We start from the raw sequence: 14,883 nt of genomic DNA on the forward strand, positions 1-14,883 counted from the left end.
ACTTTTGTACCCTCCAGCAACAAAACAAACCCTTCTAAGGAACTGCACTCATTTCCAACTCATTGACAGCTGGTTTGTCATCAGGTTTGCGAAGAAAAAGTAGGCAATGCTCACACGCTTACATCAGTTTGCATACTTAGAGAGTAATGGATTTAAACTTTTGTGGATATTTTTTCCTGTACTGTTGAGTAGAGATGTACCATTACATTTGACTTTTGCTACAAGATCATGTAGACTTGAATTGGACCTGGTCACAAGCAAAGCAACTTTGCTTTTTCTCATTGACTCAGTTAAAGGAATAGTCCATTTTCTTAAAAGAAAAATCCAGATATTTTACTCACCACCATGTCATCCAAAATGTTGATGTCTTTCTTTGTTCAGTCCAGAAGAAATTGTGTTTTTTGAGGAAAACATTGCAGGATTTTTCTCATTTTAATGGACTTTAATACAGGCCAACATTTAATACTTAACTCAACACTTAACAGGTTTTTTCAACGGAGTTTCAAAGGACTATAAACAATCCCAAATGAGGCATAAGGGTCTTATCTAGCAAAACGATTGTCATTTTTGACAAGAAAAATATGCACTTTTAAACCACAACTTCTCGTCTAGGTCCGATCCTGTGAGACGCCAGCGTGACCTAACATAAATGCGTAGTGACGTAGAGAGGTCACGTGTTACATATGTGAAACGCACATTTGCGGACCATTTTAAACAATAAACTGACACAAAGACATTAATTAGTATCAGTTGACATACAACAACGTCAGAACGGTCCTCTTTCTCAACACATGTAAACACTGGGGCGGAGTTTCGCGTTCGTCCTCTGTGACCTCTTGACGTCATGACGTATTGTGTGGGGTCACGCTGGCGCATCACAACCGGATCTAGACGAGAAGTTGTGGTTCAACAGTGCACATTTTTCACTTTTCTTGTCAAAAATGACAATTGTTTCGCTAGATAAGACCCTTATGCCTTGTTTGGGATCATTTATAGTCCTTTGAAACTCCGTTGAAAAAAATTGTGTTGAGTTAAGTATTAAGTGTTGGGCTCCATTAAAGTCCATTAAAATGAGAAAAATCCTGCAAAGTTTTACAAAAAAAATACATAATTTCTTTTCGACTGAACAAAGAAAGACATCAATTTTTGGATGACATGGTGGTGAGTAAATTATCTGAATTTTTTGTTTAAGAAAATTGACTATTCCTTTAAAGATTTAACACCAGCATGAATAGACTATTACTCTTGTATCACCCACTTAAAATGAGCTCGGTGCTTGTTTTAACGCATCGGCCCCAATCAACCGTACAGAAAAATGACAGCTTGGCATTCGCCCGGCTTGTAACATCAGGACGGTCCTCGTCTGCGTGTTGAATAGAGGATCTCTCTTGGCACTCGAACATGCGGTTATTAGTCAGATGTTAGGATGGCTGATGAGGGAACGAAGCGCTGTACTTTGTCAAAGAACTCCCTTTGTTATGTCACTCAATGAATATAGACGTTTACAGAATAACGTTTTGCGTCGTAACACATGGCAGATATGGGAAGATGCTCATTTATTCAACGACCGATTGCTTGCATATGCAGATGCAAATCGCGGTATTAAATACAAAGCGTTTGTGATCCGATTTATAACCGGGGTGCCGAACAAATGTTGATTTCGACAGACAGATGGTATTTGGGCTATGATCAGAGCATCATGCCTAATTATCTGTAGCTTTATCGCACCCTCTGTGATCTGGCTTTTCACCGTCACCTGTACTGACAGCTATAGATCATAGAAACATTAGCTTGAAAAACTCAATCCTTAAAAAAAGTTGAGCTGATATAATAGGATTGTTTTAAAAACTAATAAGCTGCCTACATGGGCGGCTGTCTTCTGTGGCGACACTAGACTACACTAGAATGGTATATTATACAGTAGGTGTATTATTTGAATTGATTTGTGCAGGAGATACAATGTACTTATGGTTACACTTTATTTTGAGACGACTGCTGCCTATAGGTGACTTTGCACATACCTGTCAACAAATTCTCAATTATTTCCCACTACATGCCCAGCAAGCAATTTTGCATTTAAGAAACCTTAAATTCCTTATAGCTGTCCAAACACAGCCCAACATAACAATGTGGGCTGTCAGTGGAAATGTAAAGTGTAATTATAGACCAAAAATAAATAAAAAAGATTAATAAATAAATAGGATACATGAATGAAAGTCACTGTTGACTTTGCTTACATAATGGAGTAAAATACATTTCACAAATTATTTAGGCAAAAATGACATGTAACCAAATTCAAGGTTATTTTGGCTAGAAGTGGTTACTTGTAGCCGCACTATATGTGACCCTAGACCACAGAACCAGTTATGGGGGTCAGTTTCCTTCAAAATCATCTGAACTTGCTTTCCATTGATGTATGGTTTGTTAGGATAGGACAATATTTGACCGAGATACAAATATTTGAAAATCTGGAATCCGCATTGGCAAAAAAATCAAGATATTGAGAAAATCGCCTTTAGTTGTCCAAATGGATTCCTTAGCAGTGTCCAGCATCAGATTTTTTTAAAAGCCCTTGAAGCCAATTTGTTTTTCATATATAAGATTAAGGTCTGAACTTATCATAACCATTATTTTTAGAGGATTTAAAAAATATTTCCTATAGAATTATTACATTTTTTTAGATTATCAATATCAAAAATTATCATTTACGCAACATGAGATTACATTAAATATATGCATTTACAAACTCATGTTTCGGTAATGAGAACTAAAAACTGCTTACCTGGTAGCCATCTTGAGTGTCACAGTCAATTATGTCCCTTCCAACCATTTTTTTTAAATGTTAGTTCCTTAAGGGTTAAACAATGATTTAAAATTGTTGAGAAAATTGGTCTTGGACACATTTATATTCTTTATTATTGTCTCTACATTTACCAATGATCACCAAATACCACATGTTTCTTACTGTAAATGTTTATAGTATAACATGCACTGAATCTTTTTATTTTTTAGATTTTTTTATAATAAATATTTTCATGTCAAAGAACCCAAATCCAGTCATGGACACATTGCGGTAATGAAAATTTTCCCCTTAAATGTGGAAAAAACATCAAAATTGGTTTGTATGATGTCATTTGAAATCATGTGCAAAATAGTACGTGAAGAGATGTTTGTAACTGCTTCTTATTTTCATACTCTTACTTTGCATTTACTTTTTTATCAAAATGTTTCATGACACCTCATAAGTCTATGTTCACGAGAATCACCCTTGCCGAAATACCTATGACACAGTTTTTTTACCATATGGGTGGGGTTCTAGTGGACCAATCACAGCACTTGCGGTCTGCGTAGAACTGACGAATTATCTAGCGAAATTATCTATCTGGCCAAATTTGGGTAAAATAGTTTATAATGTTTAAGTTATTTCTATTGATACTTGAATTAATAGCATATTTGCTTGCTTCATTCCCTATTTCGAATGTATTTCGTTTACTCAACTTGTTGCCGTGCATTCAGCAGTTGCATTTTCTTCGTGTGATACTACCATTAAATTTGCCAAAAGCAGCATTTCCTAGAAAGCAGCTTAATTAAGTTGCCTATCATCTCGAAACAGTGTTCAAGCCAGGGGCATGTATGTGATGTCTACATACTTGTATAAACTCTTAAATATTGTTTTCTATTTTTTACCAACGGGGTGCAGGTGGCTGTGGATTTTAAGGTTAATGCCAAAGCCAACTAACAGAAACAGAAACTGTTTGATTTGTTTCCCATGCAAGCTAGAAACTAATATTACTGTACATCACTCTGCTGTATTTTCACATCATCTGCCATTTGTTTGTGTTCACTGCATGGTTAAAATTATTTTGCATCATTTTTTTGGGTGCGTTGCATGTTGCAAGTCACAATCAAGGAAAATAATACCAGATTTATGTTTGTAAAAATTCTTTCGTGTACTGAAATTATTCAGAGCCTAAAACAAATCATGGTTAAAGTTCATCATGTTGCGATATTCGAAAGCGTTTCTCAAAAACTTTCTCTGAAGTTTTGAATAATGGTCAAGAATGATGTTTCGGGTCTCTCGGGACACAATTGGCAGTCGCCAGCAAATTAGGCCTAAACAGATCCCTGTGTTGTCATGGCAACAGTGCAATTAAATTACTTTACTGTCAGCTGTAATATAATTTTCTTGCGCAGCGGCTCACGGGACCGAATCGCCCCATCGGAGGCAGAGTGAGATGAGCGCTCCTTATTGGAAAGATGCAGTACATTGATTTTTCATGAATGATTTTAGTGTCCGCGTTGCATTTCAATGTGCGGATGGCGAGTTTGAACAAGAGGCGATTTCGTTTCGCTTCAAGATGCTGCACTCCACAGTACTGGAGTGTAATCTTTAAGTGTATCTCTTTTATGAATGACAGTCAGGTTGTTCAGAATTAAGTCATCTGAGAGGATTTGATTGCTTAATTTTACTGTTTTGCAGAGCAGTTTATGGCCGTATCATATTTGAATGTTGGGCAGTGACTTGGCATTACTTTTGGAGACAGTCCATCACGTCGGGTGTATTGAGTAAGCGAGTAAGAGAGGGAAAGAGAGAGAGAGAGACAGCACCACCACATAAATTGATCTTTGTGACAGATTTTATTAAAGGTGACAGTCTGGTGTCATGTTAAGAGTATTTAAGTCAGTGATTGACATGCCCCTTTGATGTCCTTGCATTAAACCCAGTTCATTATGGATTGGTGTGTTAAAATTGATAATAGGTAAATGATTAAACAAGTAATACTGTTTTTTCAGACCTATACAAAAGTGAGAGTGGGCTAAACAAATTATTAAACCATATTAATACGGTTGTTCATTCAGCGTATCGCCTTAATAATGTGCCTTAAAAAAACAATACTAAATCACAGTGCTGTGGTACCCATATAATTAAAGGATTACTACACTTTCAAAAACTCTGATAATTTACTCACCTCCATGTCATCCAAAATGTTTATGTCTTTCTTTGTTCAGTAGAAAAGAAATTAAGTTTTTTTTTAGGAAAACATTCAAATATTTTTCTTCATTTATTGGACTCAACAGTTTACAGTTTCAATGCCATTTAAAGGAATAGTCTACTCATTTTCAATATTAAAATATGTTATTACCTTAACTAAGAATTGTTGATACATCCCTCTATCATCTGTGTGCGTGCACGTAAAGCGCTTTTCTAAGCGGATTTAAAAGAGGAACTATATTGTATGGCGTAATAGCACTTTTGGGAGTACTTCGACTCGGCACAGTAACACCCTCCCTCTCCCATTATGAGAGTGAGAAGGGGAGCGGACTTTTCAGGCGAGTCGAAGTACTCCCAAAAGTGCTATTACGCCATAAAATATAGTTCCTCTTTTAAATCCGCTTAGAAAAGTGCTACGTTTTATTTTGTACCACCAAACTTGCTCGTATAACTACTCGTCTTAAATAGGAAAAACGTTGATGTGTTTGGTCACTTCTAACTTTATCTCTAAATGGTACCATTAAATGAATGGGGCTAAGCTAAATGCTATCGAAGCGTCGCAGCGCGCTCCAGCGCTTACGTGCACGCACACAGATGATAGAGGGATGTATCAACAATTCTTAGTTAAGGTAATAACATATTTTAATATTGAAAATGAGTAGACTATTCCTTTAAAATTGCAGTTTCAATGCATCTTTAAAGGGCTCCAAACAATCCCAACAGATGCATAAGGGATTTAGCAAAACGATCATAATTTACAAAAAAAAAGTACTTTTAAACTGCAACTTCATGTCTTGCACTAGCCGTGTGATGCGCCAGTGCGACCTTACGTATTACTGCACCCGAGGTCGAAGTGCTGCAAACTAAGTGCTCTTCCGCCATACAATAGTTCTAAAAAAATCGCTTAAAAAATCGCCACGTTTTGTGCCACCATATTTACTTGTGTAACTACTCATCTTTAAATAGAAAAACATAGATGTGTTTGGTGGCTTCTAAATTCATTCCTGTTTGGATCCTAAGGAATGAATGGGGCTAGGCTTAATGCTAACACATTCACGACGCGCTGTACAAAGATTAAGTGTGCGCATTGAATAAAGATAGGTATGTATTAATTCGTCTAAGCTGAGGTAAAAACATAGTAAAATATTGAAAAACGGTGGCGTTTTCCTTTAAACACAAGTGTACACGAAGAAGACAGGACGTCATGGTGACTTAAACGTCAGGGTGGAGAAGTCTTTGTTGTATATTACGTGTGATGCATACCAAAAGAGCTTGTATGAGAACATGAAACCGAAAGAACAGACGTGTAGATAGCCATAAGCGATATATTTCCTTTTACTCTTCAAATATTTCACACTATAGATAGGCATCTTGTGACACTCTGTGTTTGCTCATCCCAGTAGACATCGCCGGCCGGCGTGCCGTGCGTTCCTGGTGCTGACAGAATGGGGTGGTTCTCATACTGTACTATGAGAGCATGTTTTGTTCCTTAAAAGGAAGCCAGAGTTTCCCGCAGTGCCCTTGTGATCTGAGTGTCAAGTATTCTTAATCATCCTTCAGGGTCTGTAAGTATCTTCAGTGAGTTTGCATTTACATTTGTGCATGTGGCGAGGCTTTTATCCACAGCGACGTGCATCAGTGTGTGTGTTCCCTAGGAATCGAACCCACAACTTTTTGCATTGCTAATGCTTTACCAGTTGAGCTAGATGATTGTTGATGTTATGGATATAATAATTATTGCATCTGTTCATCCTGAATTTGTTTGTTCACCTTCCCTTACGTGTTTAGTGAGATATTAGGGTTGACCCAAAAACAAAAATTATTTATGTTGTGAACGTACAGTCATGTTTACAAAGTTTTCTCTCGTGTCTCCTATAGGAGCTCTGGTCTAAATGGGTCCGGTTATGCCTCCCAGTAAGAAGCCGGAAGGATCCGGGGTCAGCGTCGCGAGCGGCCTGAGCCAGTTTTATCAGGCGAGCTCCATCACGCGTGCCTTGCAGGAGGCAGATGAGATGGACCTGGCTCTTCCCACCATCAAGCTTGAGAAGGGCAGTGTGGAAGATGAGGAACTCACCAACCTCAACTGGCTCCACGAAAGCAAGAACCTTCTCAACAGCTTCGGCGATCCCGTGCTGAGGAGCGTCAGCCCCGTACAGGACCTGGACGACGACACCCCACCTTCCCCGGCCCATTCGGACCTCCCGTACGATGCCAAGCAGAACCCGAACTGCAAACCCCCTTATTCATTCAGTTGCCTCATCTTCATGGCCATTGAAGATGCCCCTTCCAAGAGACTTCCGGTTAAAGACATTTACAATTGGATCCTGGAACACTTCCCATATTTTGCCAACGCCCCCACGGGGTGGAAGAACTCAGTCAGGCACAATCTGTCTCTCAATAAGTGTTTTAAGAAAGTGGATAAGGACCGGAGTCAGGTAAGGATGGCGAAAGCTCTTTGCTTAAACGCATAAATCTTTTAACTGCTGTGTGGGAAGTGCTTTATTTTTCGACTACATGCTGTCTTTATGGCTGGTGTTTTTTTTCTGTTAAGTTTTAGTACATGTACATTTTCGTGTTCAAGTTACAGGCAGTCAAAATAATTTGTTTTTGTTGTCAATTTTCTAATTTGATAGTTAAATGAATAAAAAAGCTATCGGCCCTTTAAACAAATTCAATGTAGGCCACTACTTGTTGTAGGGTAGCAATAGTAACTTTTTTTTCAAAATTACTCAGCTGTAGGTTACAGGGTTTTATGAATGCGTACAGTTTTAAAGTCTGCATTAGCGGGTGTGAGGTGTGACCTACCTTTTGTTATCTTGAGGTTGATAACAGTAGACTCTGATTGAATAGATTTTTATATGAGAACATTTTGTAATTGTTTGATAAGCAGATACAGCGCATGAATTGGAACTCATTATATGCTTATTGAGTATTGATTAAGTTAGTTTCAAAGCCTGTGTATGGCTCATATTTCTGTGTGTGTGTGTGTGTGTGTGTGTGTGTGTGTGTGTGTGTGTGTGTGTGTGTGTGTGCGTGTGTGTGTGTAGATCTGTGTGTGTTACTGTATGTGTTGTGCATGTGTCTCTGTGTGTGTGTACTGTAGATCTGTTTGTGTTATGCTGTTCATTTGTTTATGTTGTGTATGTGTCTCTCTGTATGCAAATCTGTGTGTGTTGTGTTATGTTATACATGTGTGTGTGTGTGTGTGTGTGTGTGTAGATCTGTATGTGCTATGTTGTGCATGCGTGTGTAGATCTGTGTATTATTTTGTATATGTGTGTGTAGATGTGTATGTGGGATGTTGTGCATGTGTGTGTGTCGATCTGTGTGTGTTATGTTGTGCGTGTGGGTGGATCTGTCTATGTTTAAGTTGTGCATGTGTCTGTCTCTAGATCTGTTTGGGTTATGTTTGTACTTGATTGTTTGTGTAGATCTTTGTGTGTTTATGTTGTGAATGTGTCTGTGTGTTATGTTGTGTATGTGTCTTTGTGTGTGTAGAACTGTGTGTGTTATGTTGTGCGTGTGTGTGTGGATCTGTCGGTGATAAAGTTGTGTATGCGCCTGTCTCTAGATCCGTTTGTGTTAAGTTTTGTACGTGTATGTTTGTGTAGATCTGTGTGTGTTATGTTGTGCATGTGTGTGTAAATCTGTGTGTGTTATGTTGTGCATGTGTGTGTAGATCTGTATGTGATTAAGTTGTGCATGTGTCTGTCTCTAGATCTGTATGTGTTATGCTTTGTATGTGTCTGTTTGTGTAGATCTGTGTGTGTTTATGTTGTGAATGGAAGGTGTGTGTAGATCAGTGTGTATTATGTTGTGCGTGTGTGTGGAACTGTCTGTGATTAAGTTGTGCATGTGTCTCTCTCCCCTACTGAAAAATCCATCTAAAACTAGCATGAGCTGGTTTTAGCTGGTCTCCAGCTTGATTTTAGCTGGTTTTGCTGGTGTAGGAAGCTGGTCTTGCTGGTGTAGCAAGCTGGTCTTGCTGGTGTAGCAAGCTGGTCTAGCTGTGTTTTGGTCACTTTTTAAGCTGGTCTAGCTGGACTTAGCTGGTCAGGCTGGGAGACCAACTGGCCCACCAGCATGACCAGCTTTGTCAGGCTGGGAGGACCAGCATAAACCACCTTAAACCAGCTAAAACCAGCTACCAGCTTATGCTGGTCTTAGCTGGATTTTTCAATAGGGTCTAGGTCTGTTTGTGTAATGTTTTGTACGTGTCTGTTTGTGTAGATCTGTGTGTGTTATGTTATGCATGTGTCTGTGTTAGTTATGTTGTGTATGTGTCTCTGTGTGTGTTATCTTGTGTGTGTGTGTGTGTGTGTGTGTGTGTGTGTGTACCTGGTAATATCACGTTGTGGGGACCAATTGTCCCCACAAGGTCACAAAAATACTGGTATTCCTATCTTTGTGGGGACAATTGGTCCCCACAACGTGATAATTTTGATGTCCCCATGAGGAAACACGCTTATAAATCAAACAGAATGATGTTTCTTGAAAATCTAAGGTATCAGAAAGTTTTCTGTGATGGTTGGGGTTAGGGAATGGGGTAGGTAGGGGAATAGAATATACAGTTTGTATGGTATAAAATGCATTACATCTATGGAATGTCCCCACAAAACATGGAAACCAGAATGTGTGTGTGTGTGTGTGTGTGTGTGCGTGCGTGCGTGCGTGAGTGCGTTCGTGTGTGTGTGCGTGTGTAGATCTGTGTGTATTATGTTGTGCATGTATCTATGTGTTAAAAGGAGAACAGTAAAGTCGCTCCATGTGACTCTCAGTTCACTGCCATCTGCTCTCTGTGAAGCGGCTGTAGTGAGAATTTTTGTATATGTATCTCCATAGAAACAGCTATACAGTTAAAATAGAAAGTAAGCTGTTGCTGTAGCAACAGAGAAACTGTGCGTGTGCGTGTGTGTGTGTGTGTGTGTGTGAGAGAGAGAGAGAGAGAGAGAGAGAGAGAGAGAGAGAGAGAGAGAGAGTTCTAGCTGAGAAAGGCTAATCCAGTAATGGCAGCACATTGGTCTCTCTCTCTCTCTCTCTCTCTCTCTCTCTGTGTGTGTTTTGCTGTATCAGTGTATTGTCTTTGCATCACCTGGACAAAATATTGACCCCAGAGTTTTGAAGGGCACTGTTTTGCATTACAGTGACTTAAAGTAATACAGGAGTAAATCTCACCCTAAAGCAGTGGTTTTCAGTGTGCGACCCCCACATGTGTAGGGTACACCCCTTCGTACCATCCCCACAGGACAGTGAGTGTTTTTAGTCTATAGCGACAATATCCAAACTTAAGATTTTATTCTTGAGCTTGATTTTAATGCCCTCATCTAATGTTAACAGCTTTGCCATCCAAAATTCAATGGTGCCGTGCTGAGGCTCGCACTGTCGGGCTGGTTTTCTTTATTCAGCTGAACTGTGTGAGTTCGAGCTCAGGGCTTTACCGAATTAGGGGTTTCTTGTCTTGCCTCTTTATTGCTCTAAGAACCACACAATGTATGAGAAGTAAAAACAGCTTGCTAAGCAATGCATCACTATTATAATTGCTCACACTTGAGGTTAGAGAAATCAACATACCCTTAACCTTTAATATTAAACTTTGGCATGTAACTTGTTCATGCTGTGAACATGAGTGATACCTCGGATCATGTGGCATGCTGAGCTAAAGTGTTTTGTAAACTTCACTAAATAAAGGTGAATAGGCCATATCTAAGCACTACAGTATTTTAGATTTTGGACTTCTTACTGTAGCAACCACTCAGAAAAGCCTTGCAACATCTAAATAAACACCCCTAGCATTATAGTCAGTCCCTCAAGAAAAATGCAATTATGCGATCAGCTAAAGTCCGCATATTTAAGCGGGGGACGCATTTTTTCAACTATGCCGCACTTTCGCAGCATTAATTGCAGATTTTCGTGTGCAAAATATGTGGGGCTTGCATGATTTCATAATCCCTGCATTTTCGTAGCAAAAATCACATATGTCTAATCTTAGCAGAAAGCTGAAAAATGTTGCATTTACCTCACACAAGCGCAGGAAGGACTGTGTAGTATACATTGTATAATATAAATTTTAATCAAAAAATTTAAAATCTAGGTTTGTTTTTATAATTAAAAACAAAATACTAAATGATGACAGAATAAATGAGACATTAGAGCTCATACTTTGTTTTCTTCTCTTCATACTTGTTACCTTTATAAAGTTATTTTGCACTTTAAAAAAACTCAGGTCACAAGTCCCGATTAGCCGTATGCCTGGTAATTTGGCATTTGATTTAATTTTTCCAGCCTCATTGGCCTACTTAATGAACGAGATGACTATTTTAAGTCTGTTTTAATTTCAGATTCATTGTGGATTTGCTATGCAATCATGCATCACCCTCCATAATGAGACAGTGAGGGGCAAATTAAACCAGCAAAATAAGAGTCTAAATAAACAAACATTTGATAGAAGCACCATCTCCAGGGGTTTTATGGGGAATAATTAATTTCGTCCGAGAGGAGGCTTAAATTAAGAGATCCAGACTTTAAGAAAATGTTGTTTTTGCTTTATGGATCGAGGGTAGCATTCGCTGTGAACTCTGCTTAGTTTTTTTCATTTTTTGCATGTGCTTTATTTTTTTAGGAATTATGCACATTGTGCAGCTGCGCAAATGCACCAGCAATTGCGTTTTCACATGGGGCATATGTTTTTTGTATGTGGAAATGCACAGGCACTGGTTGGAGTTTTAGACTAGATGTGTGAGGTTTGTACAGGTAAAGGTTGAAAAAATTTTTTTAGCAAAGTTTTGTCTGTCACTTAAAGAGTAATTCACCATAATATGTAAGGAATTATTGATGCTAGGGAGTTGAATTATTCAAAAATAACATTATATTTAAATAATTCAAAGGACCAGAGTCAGATGGTTACCACAAACATTGCTCTGGTGGTTATTTTAAGAAATTTGACAGGTTAGGTGTGCATTTTATAGAAAAATAATCAACACCTGTGGAACATTTCTCAGCTAATCAGAATAAAGCATTCAACCAAAAAGTAAAAAGACAGAAAAAAATGTAACTGAACAATAAAGTTTTTGATGACGTGATCAAATACCAACTAGCGTTGAGAGTAGTGGCGGCTCGTGCGTTTTCAAAATATGTGTTTGTTGCGTCATGTGAACCATGTGCATTGCGTGTTTTGTCAAAATAAGTGCCTGCTGCACACGCGTCAAAACCGTTTATGATAAAAGAGACGCTTACGTAAAAAAAAAACACGCAAGACACTCCCTTAAAGGATAATTCCGGAATTTAACACTTTGAGTCTCATTTCTGGTTTGTTTTGGATGAACTACAGTGATGGACACAGAAATTTTGACAATAGGTCGTGTCTTGACTTTTCGACTCGTTTAGAAGCGTCTCTCGACTGCTTCAGAATGAAAGTCAATGGCCATGCACAAAATGTCATTAAAACAACACTTAACGTTCATTTTCAAAACTGTATTACTCACCGAGTGGTTCATGGTGTTCGTTGATGATTAAAAACAAATATATTGGCGCAATGTATGATTTCAATCCGTGTTATTTGCTATAGTGGAACAATTTTTTCAGATACCTCACAACCGCGTATATACTTCCGCTCTATATTTGAGTCTGAAGCATGAATGAACGTAGTCCAACAAACTGTAATAAAATGCTAGCATACTTTCAAAATCAAGTTTATTTATAACACTTACACCATCCAATATGTTTTTTTCATCGGCAGAACAATGAAGAAGATATTTTGCAGAAACCCCGGTGCTCCGTCATGCAAGTCAACCAATCCGCACACTTTAAGAGATAAAGCATATATATCCAATACAACAGTAATCCCCCATAACTCCGTGTGACATATTGACGTCTTGTGAAGCAAATCAATCAGTTTTTGCAAGAAACTGAATGTTATTTACAACATTATTAGCGTGAATGTCAAAGCAGGAAGCGCGTTTTCCGTTTGAGGCGATCTCTTCCACTGGTGTGCGTTTGGTGGCTGTTGGCTATGAATGTTGGTCTCTCTGCGCCACCTATAGAGCGGGAGCGTGAAGCGCACTTCCTGCTTGGCAAAAGCTCTGCATTAACGCTGTAAAATATTTATATATATATTCGAATCCCAAAACTGAAATACGGAACGAATATTCGAATATTCTGGTCCAGCCCTACAAATATGGGAAAAATTTCTTCTGAGAGAAACCGAGCGAAAAAACAACAACCACATGTAAACAGTCCCTTTTCCTTTTCCGGCGGCGGCGGAGTGATATATCAGCGAGCAATAGTCTTCCAGAGAAGTCAATGGAATTTTACAAAATGCCAAATAAAACACGACAGAAACTGTATTTCGCTACACAACTTGTTTTTAATCATCAACGAACACCATGAACCACTCGGTGAGTAGCACAGTTTTGAAAATAAACGTTAAGTGTTGTTTTAATGACATGTTTGTGCATGGCCATTGACTTCCATTCTGAAGCAGGGAAGAGACGCTTCTAAACGAGTCAAAAACTCAAGAAACGACCCATTGTCAAAATTTCTGTGTCCATCACTGTAGTTCATCCAAAACAAACCAGAAATGAGACTCAAAGTGTTAAATACCGGAATTATCCTTTAAAAGTAAACTCTGATTACACAAGATTATGCGAGTATCTGGCAAACGCGAGCGTCTCTTTTATCATAAACCCTTTAGACGCATCTGCAGCAGGCACTTACTTTGACAAGACACTTGATGCACACAGGATCTCTCGACGCGCCGAACACATATTTTGAAATAAGGAACCACACACATAACGGGCTACATACATGTTGTGACGAACTTCGCATTAAGCGCCCACAAAAAAATAAGTCACCGGCCGCCACTGGTTTATAAATGCTGCAAACATAAGTTTTATAACGTGTTCTAGAAAGATGCTTTTTCGCTATTTTTTGGCCGAAAAGTTTCAGTTGCGGAACATTCGGTGCATCCCTAACCGATGACATTTAATATTATCAATGCATCGCCATAATTGAACTTATCAAGATGGCTTGCCATGGACACACAACATACCAATCGCTAAATATGTCCAACATTTATAAAAAAAAATCGTCACAAACTTGCCATTTCACTTTAGAAGACATGTATTAACTTACTGGAGTAATGATGGATGGATTAACTTCACGAACCTTCAGCATGTTGGCTCCCATATAGGAAGATAACATGTTCCCATTATAATGTAAAATTATTAACTAAAGTGCACTTATTTCATTGCTAAAAAACAACGTTATTTTGTGTATTTGGTATAACACAATGTGTTCACGTATTTAGTTTTCCACATAAAGTACCGTACATTTTTGTAGCTCCAGATTTCACTCTCTTCCTGAAACGCACAGATTTGAAAAGCTCTGTGTTCCTAATTGGCCAGCTAATCTGTACGTTGTGATTGGATTAAAAACCTCTGACGTCAGACAGAAATGTGATGCTCCTTACCATGTTTAAAAGATTTGGTTGCTAACAGGAGTTAACTTACAGGCTGTGAGTCAAAGCGGGAGGAATTATGATAATGTCGGTCTTGTCTACATCACCAATCCCAGGAAATAAACTGTTGCCAACAATCTGTGTGTTTGTTGTAGTCCAAGAAAAGAGTTTTACGTAGAAGATAATAACTTGCGTCATCGTTTACTTTGGGGCTTGTACCTTTTGCATATCATTAACATTTACTAATACACACTTACACACCAAAGGAAATGTAAAAACGTGAATCGGACAATAGGTGCTCTTTAACTTACAACTAAAAAAGTCACATTTGGGAAGGCATTTTCATACTTAAAGTTTTTGAATGCACACCATTTCTGAGCAGCCTCAGAAGGGAATGTGTTGCACAGAAAACTTAATTGAAATATGCATGGCACTG

The 14,883-nt window shown here is 38.5% G+C and overlaps 1 protein-coding gene across 6 annotated transcripts in view; it reads left to right on the plus strand.

Moving 5' to 3' along the window:
• The window catches only part of foxn3 (forkhead box N3), a 143,349-nt gene that overhangs the window by 38,292 nt on the left and 90,174 nt on the right, over nucleotides 1–14,883 (plus strand). For 4 of the 6 annotated variants that reach the window (XM_055172749.2, XM_055172748.2, XM_055172752.2 and 1 more), the window contains one exon: nucleotides 6,872–7,428. In XM_055172749.2, the coding sequence (XP_055028724.2) occupies nucleotides 6,886–7,428 (543 nt within the window). In that variant the 5' untranslated portion in view covers nucleotides 6,872–6,885. Of the gene's footprint in view, nucleotides 1–6,393; nucleotides 6,559–6,871; nucleotides 7,429–14,883 lie in introns of all 6 variants that reach the window. The other 2 variants (XM_055172750.2, XM_055172751.2) reach the window with 1 other exon arrangement.

This window comes from Misgurnus anguillicaudatus, chromosome 7, assembly GCF_027580225.2.
Source record: "Misgurnus anguillicaudatus chromosome 7, ASM2758022v2, whole genome shotgun sequence".
Classification (NCBI taxonomy): domain Eukaryota; kingdom Metazoa; phylum Chordata; class Actinopteri; order Cypriniformes; family Cobitidae; genus Misgurnus; species Misgurnus anguillicaudatus.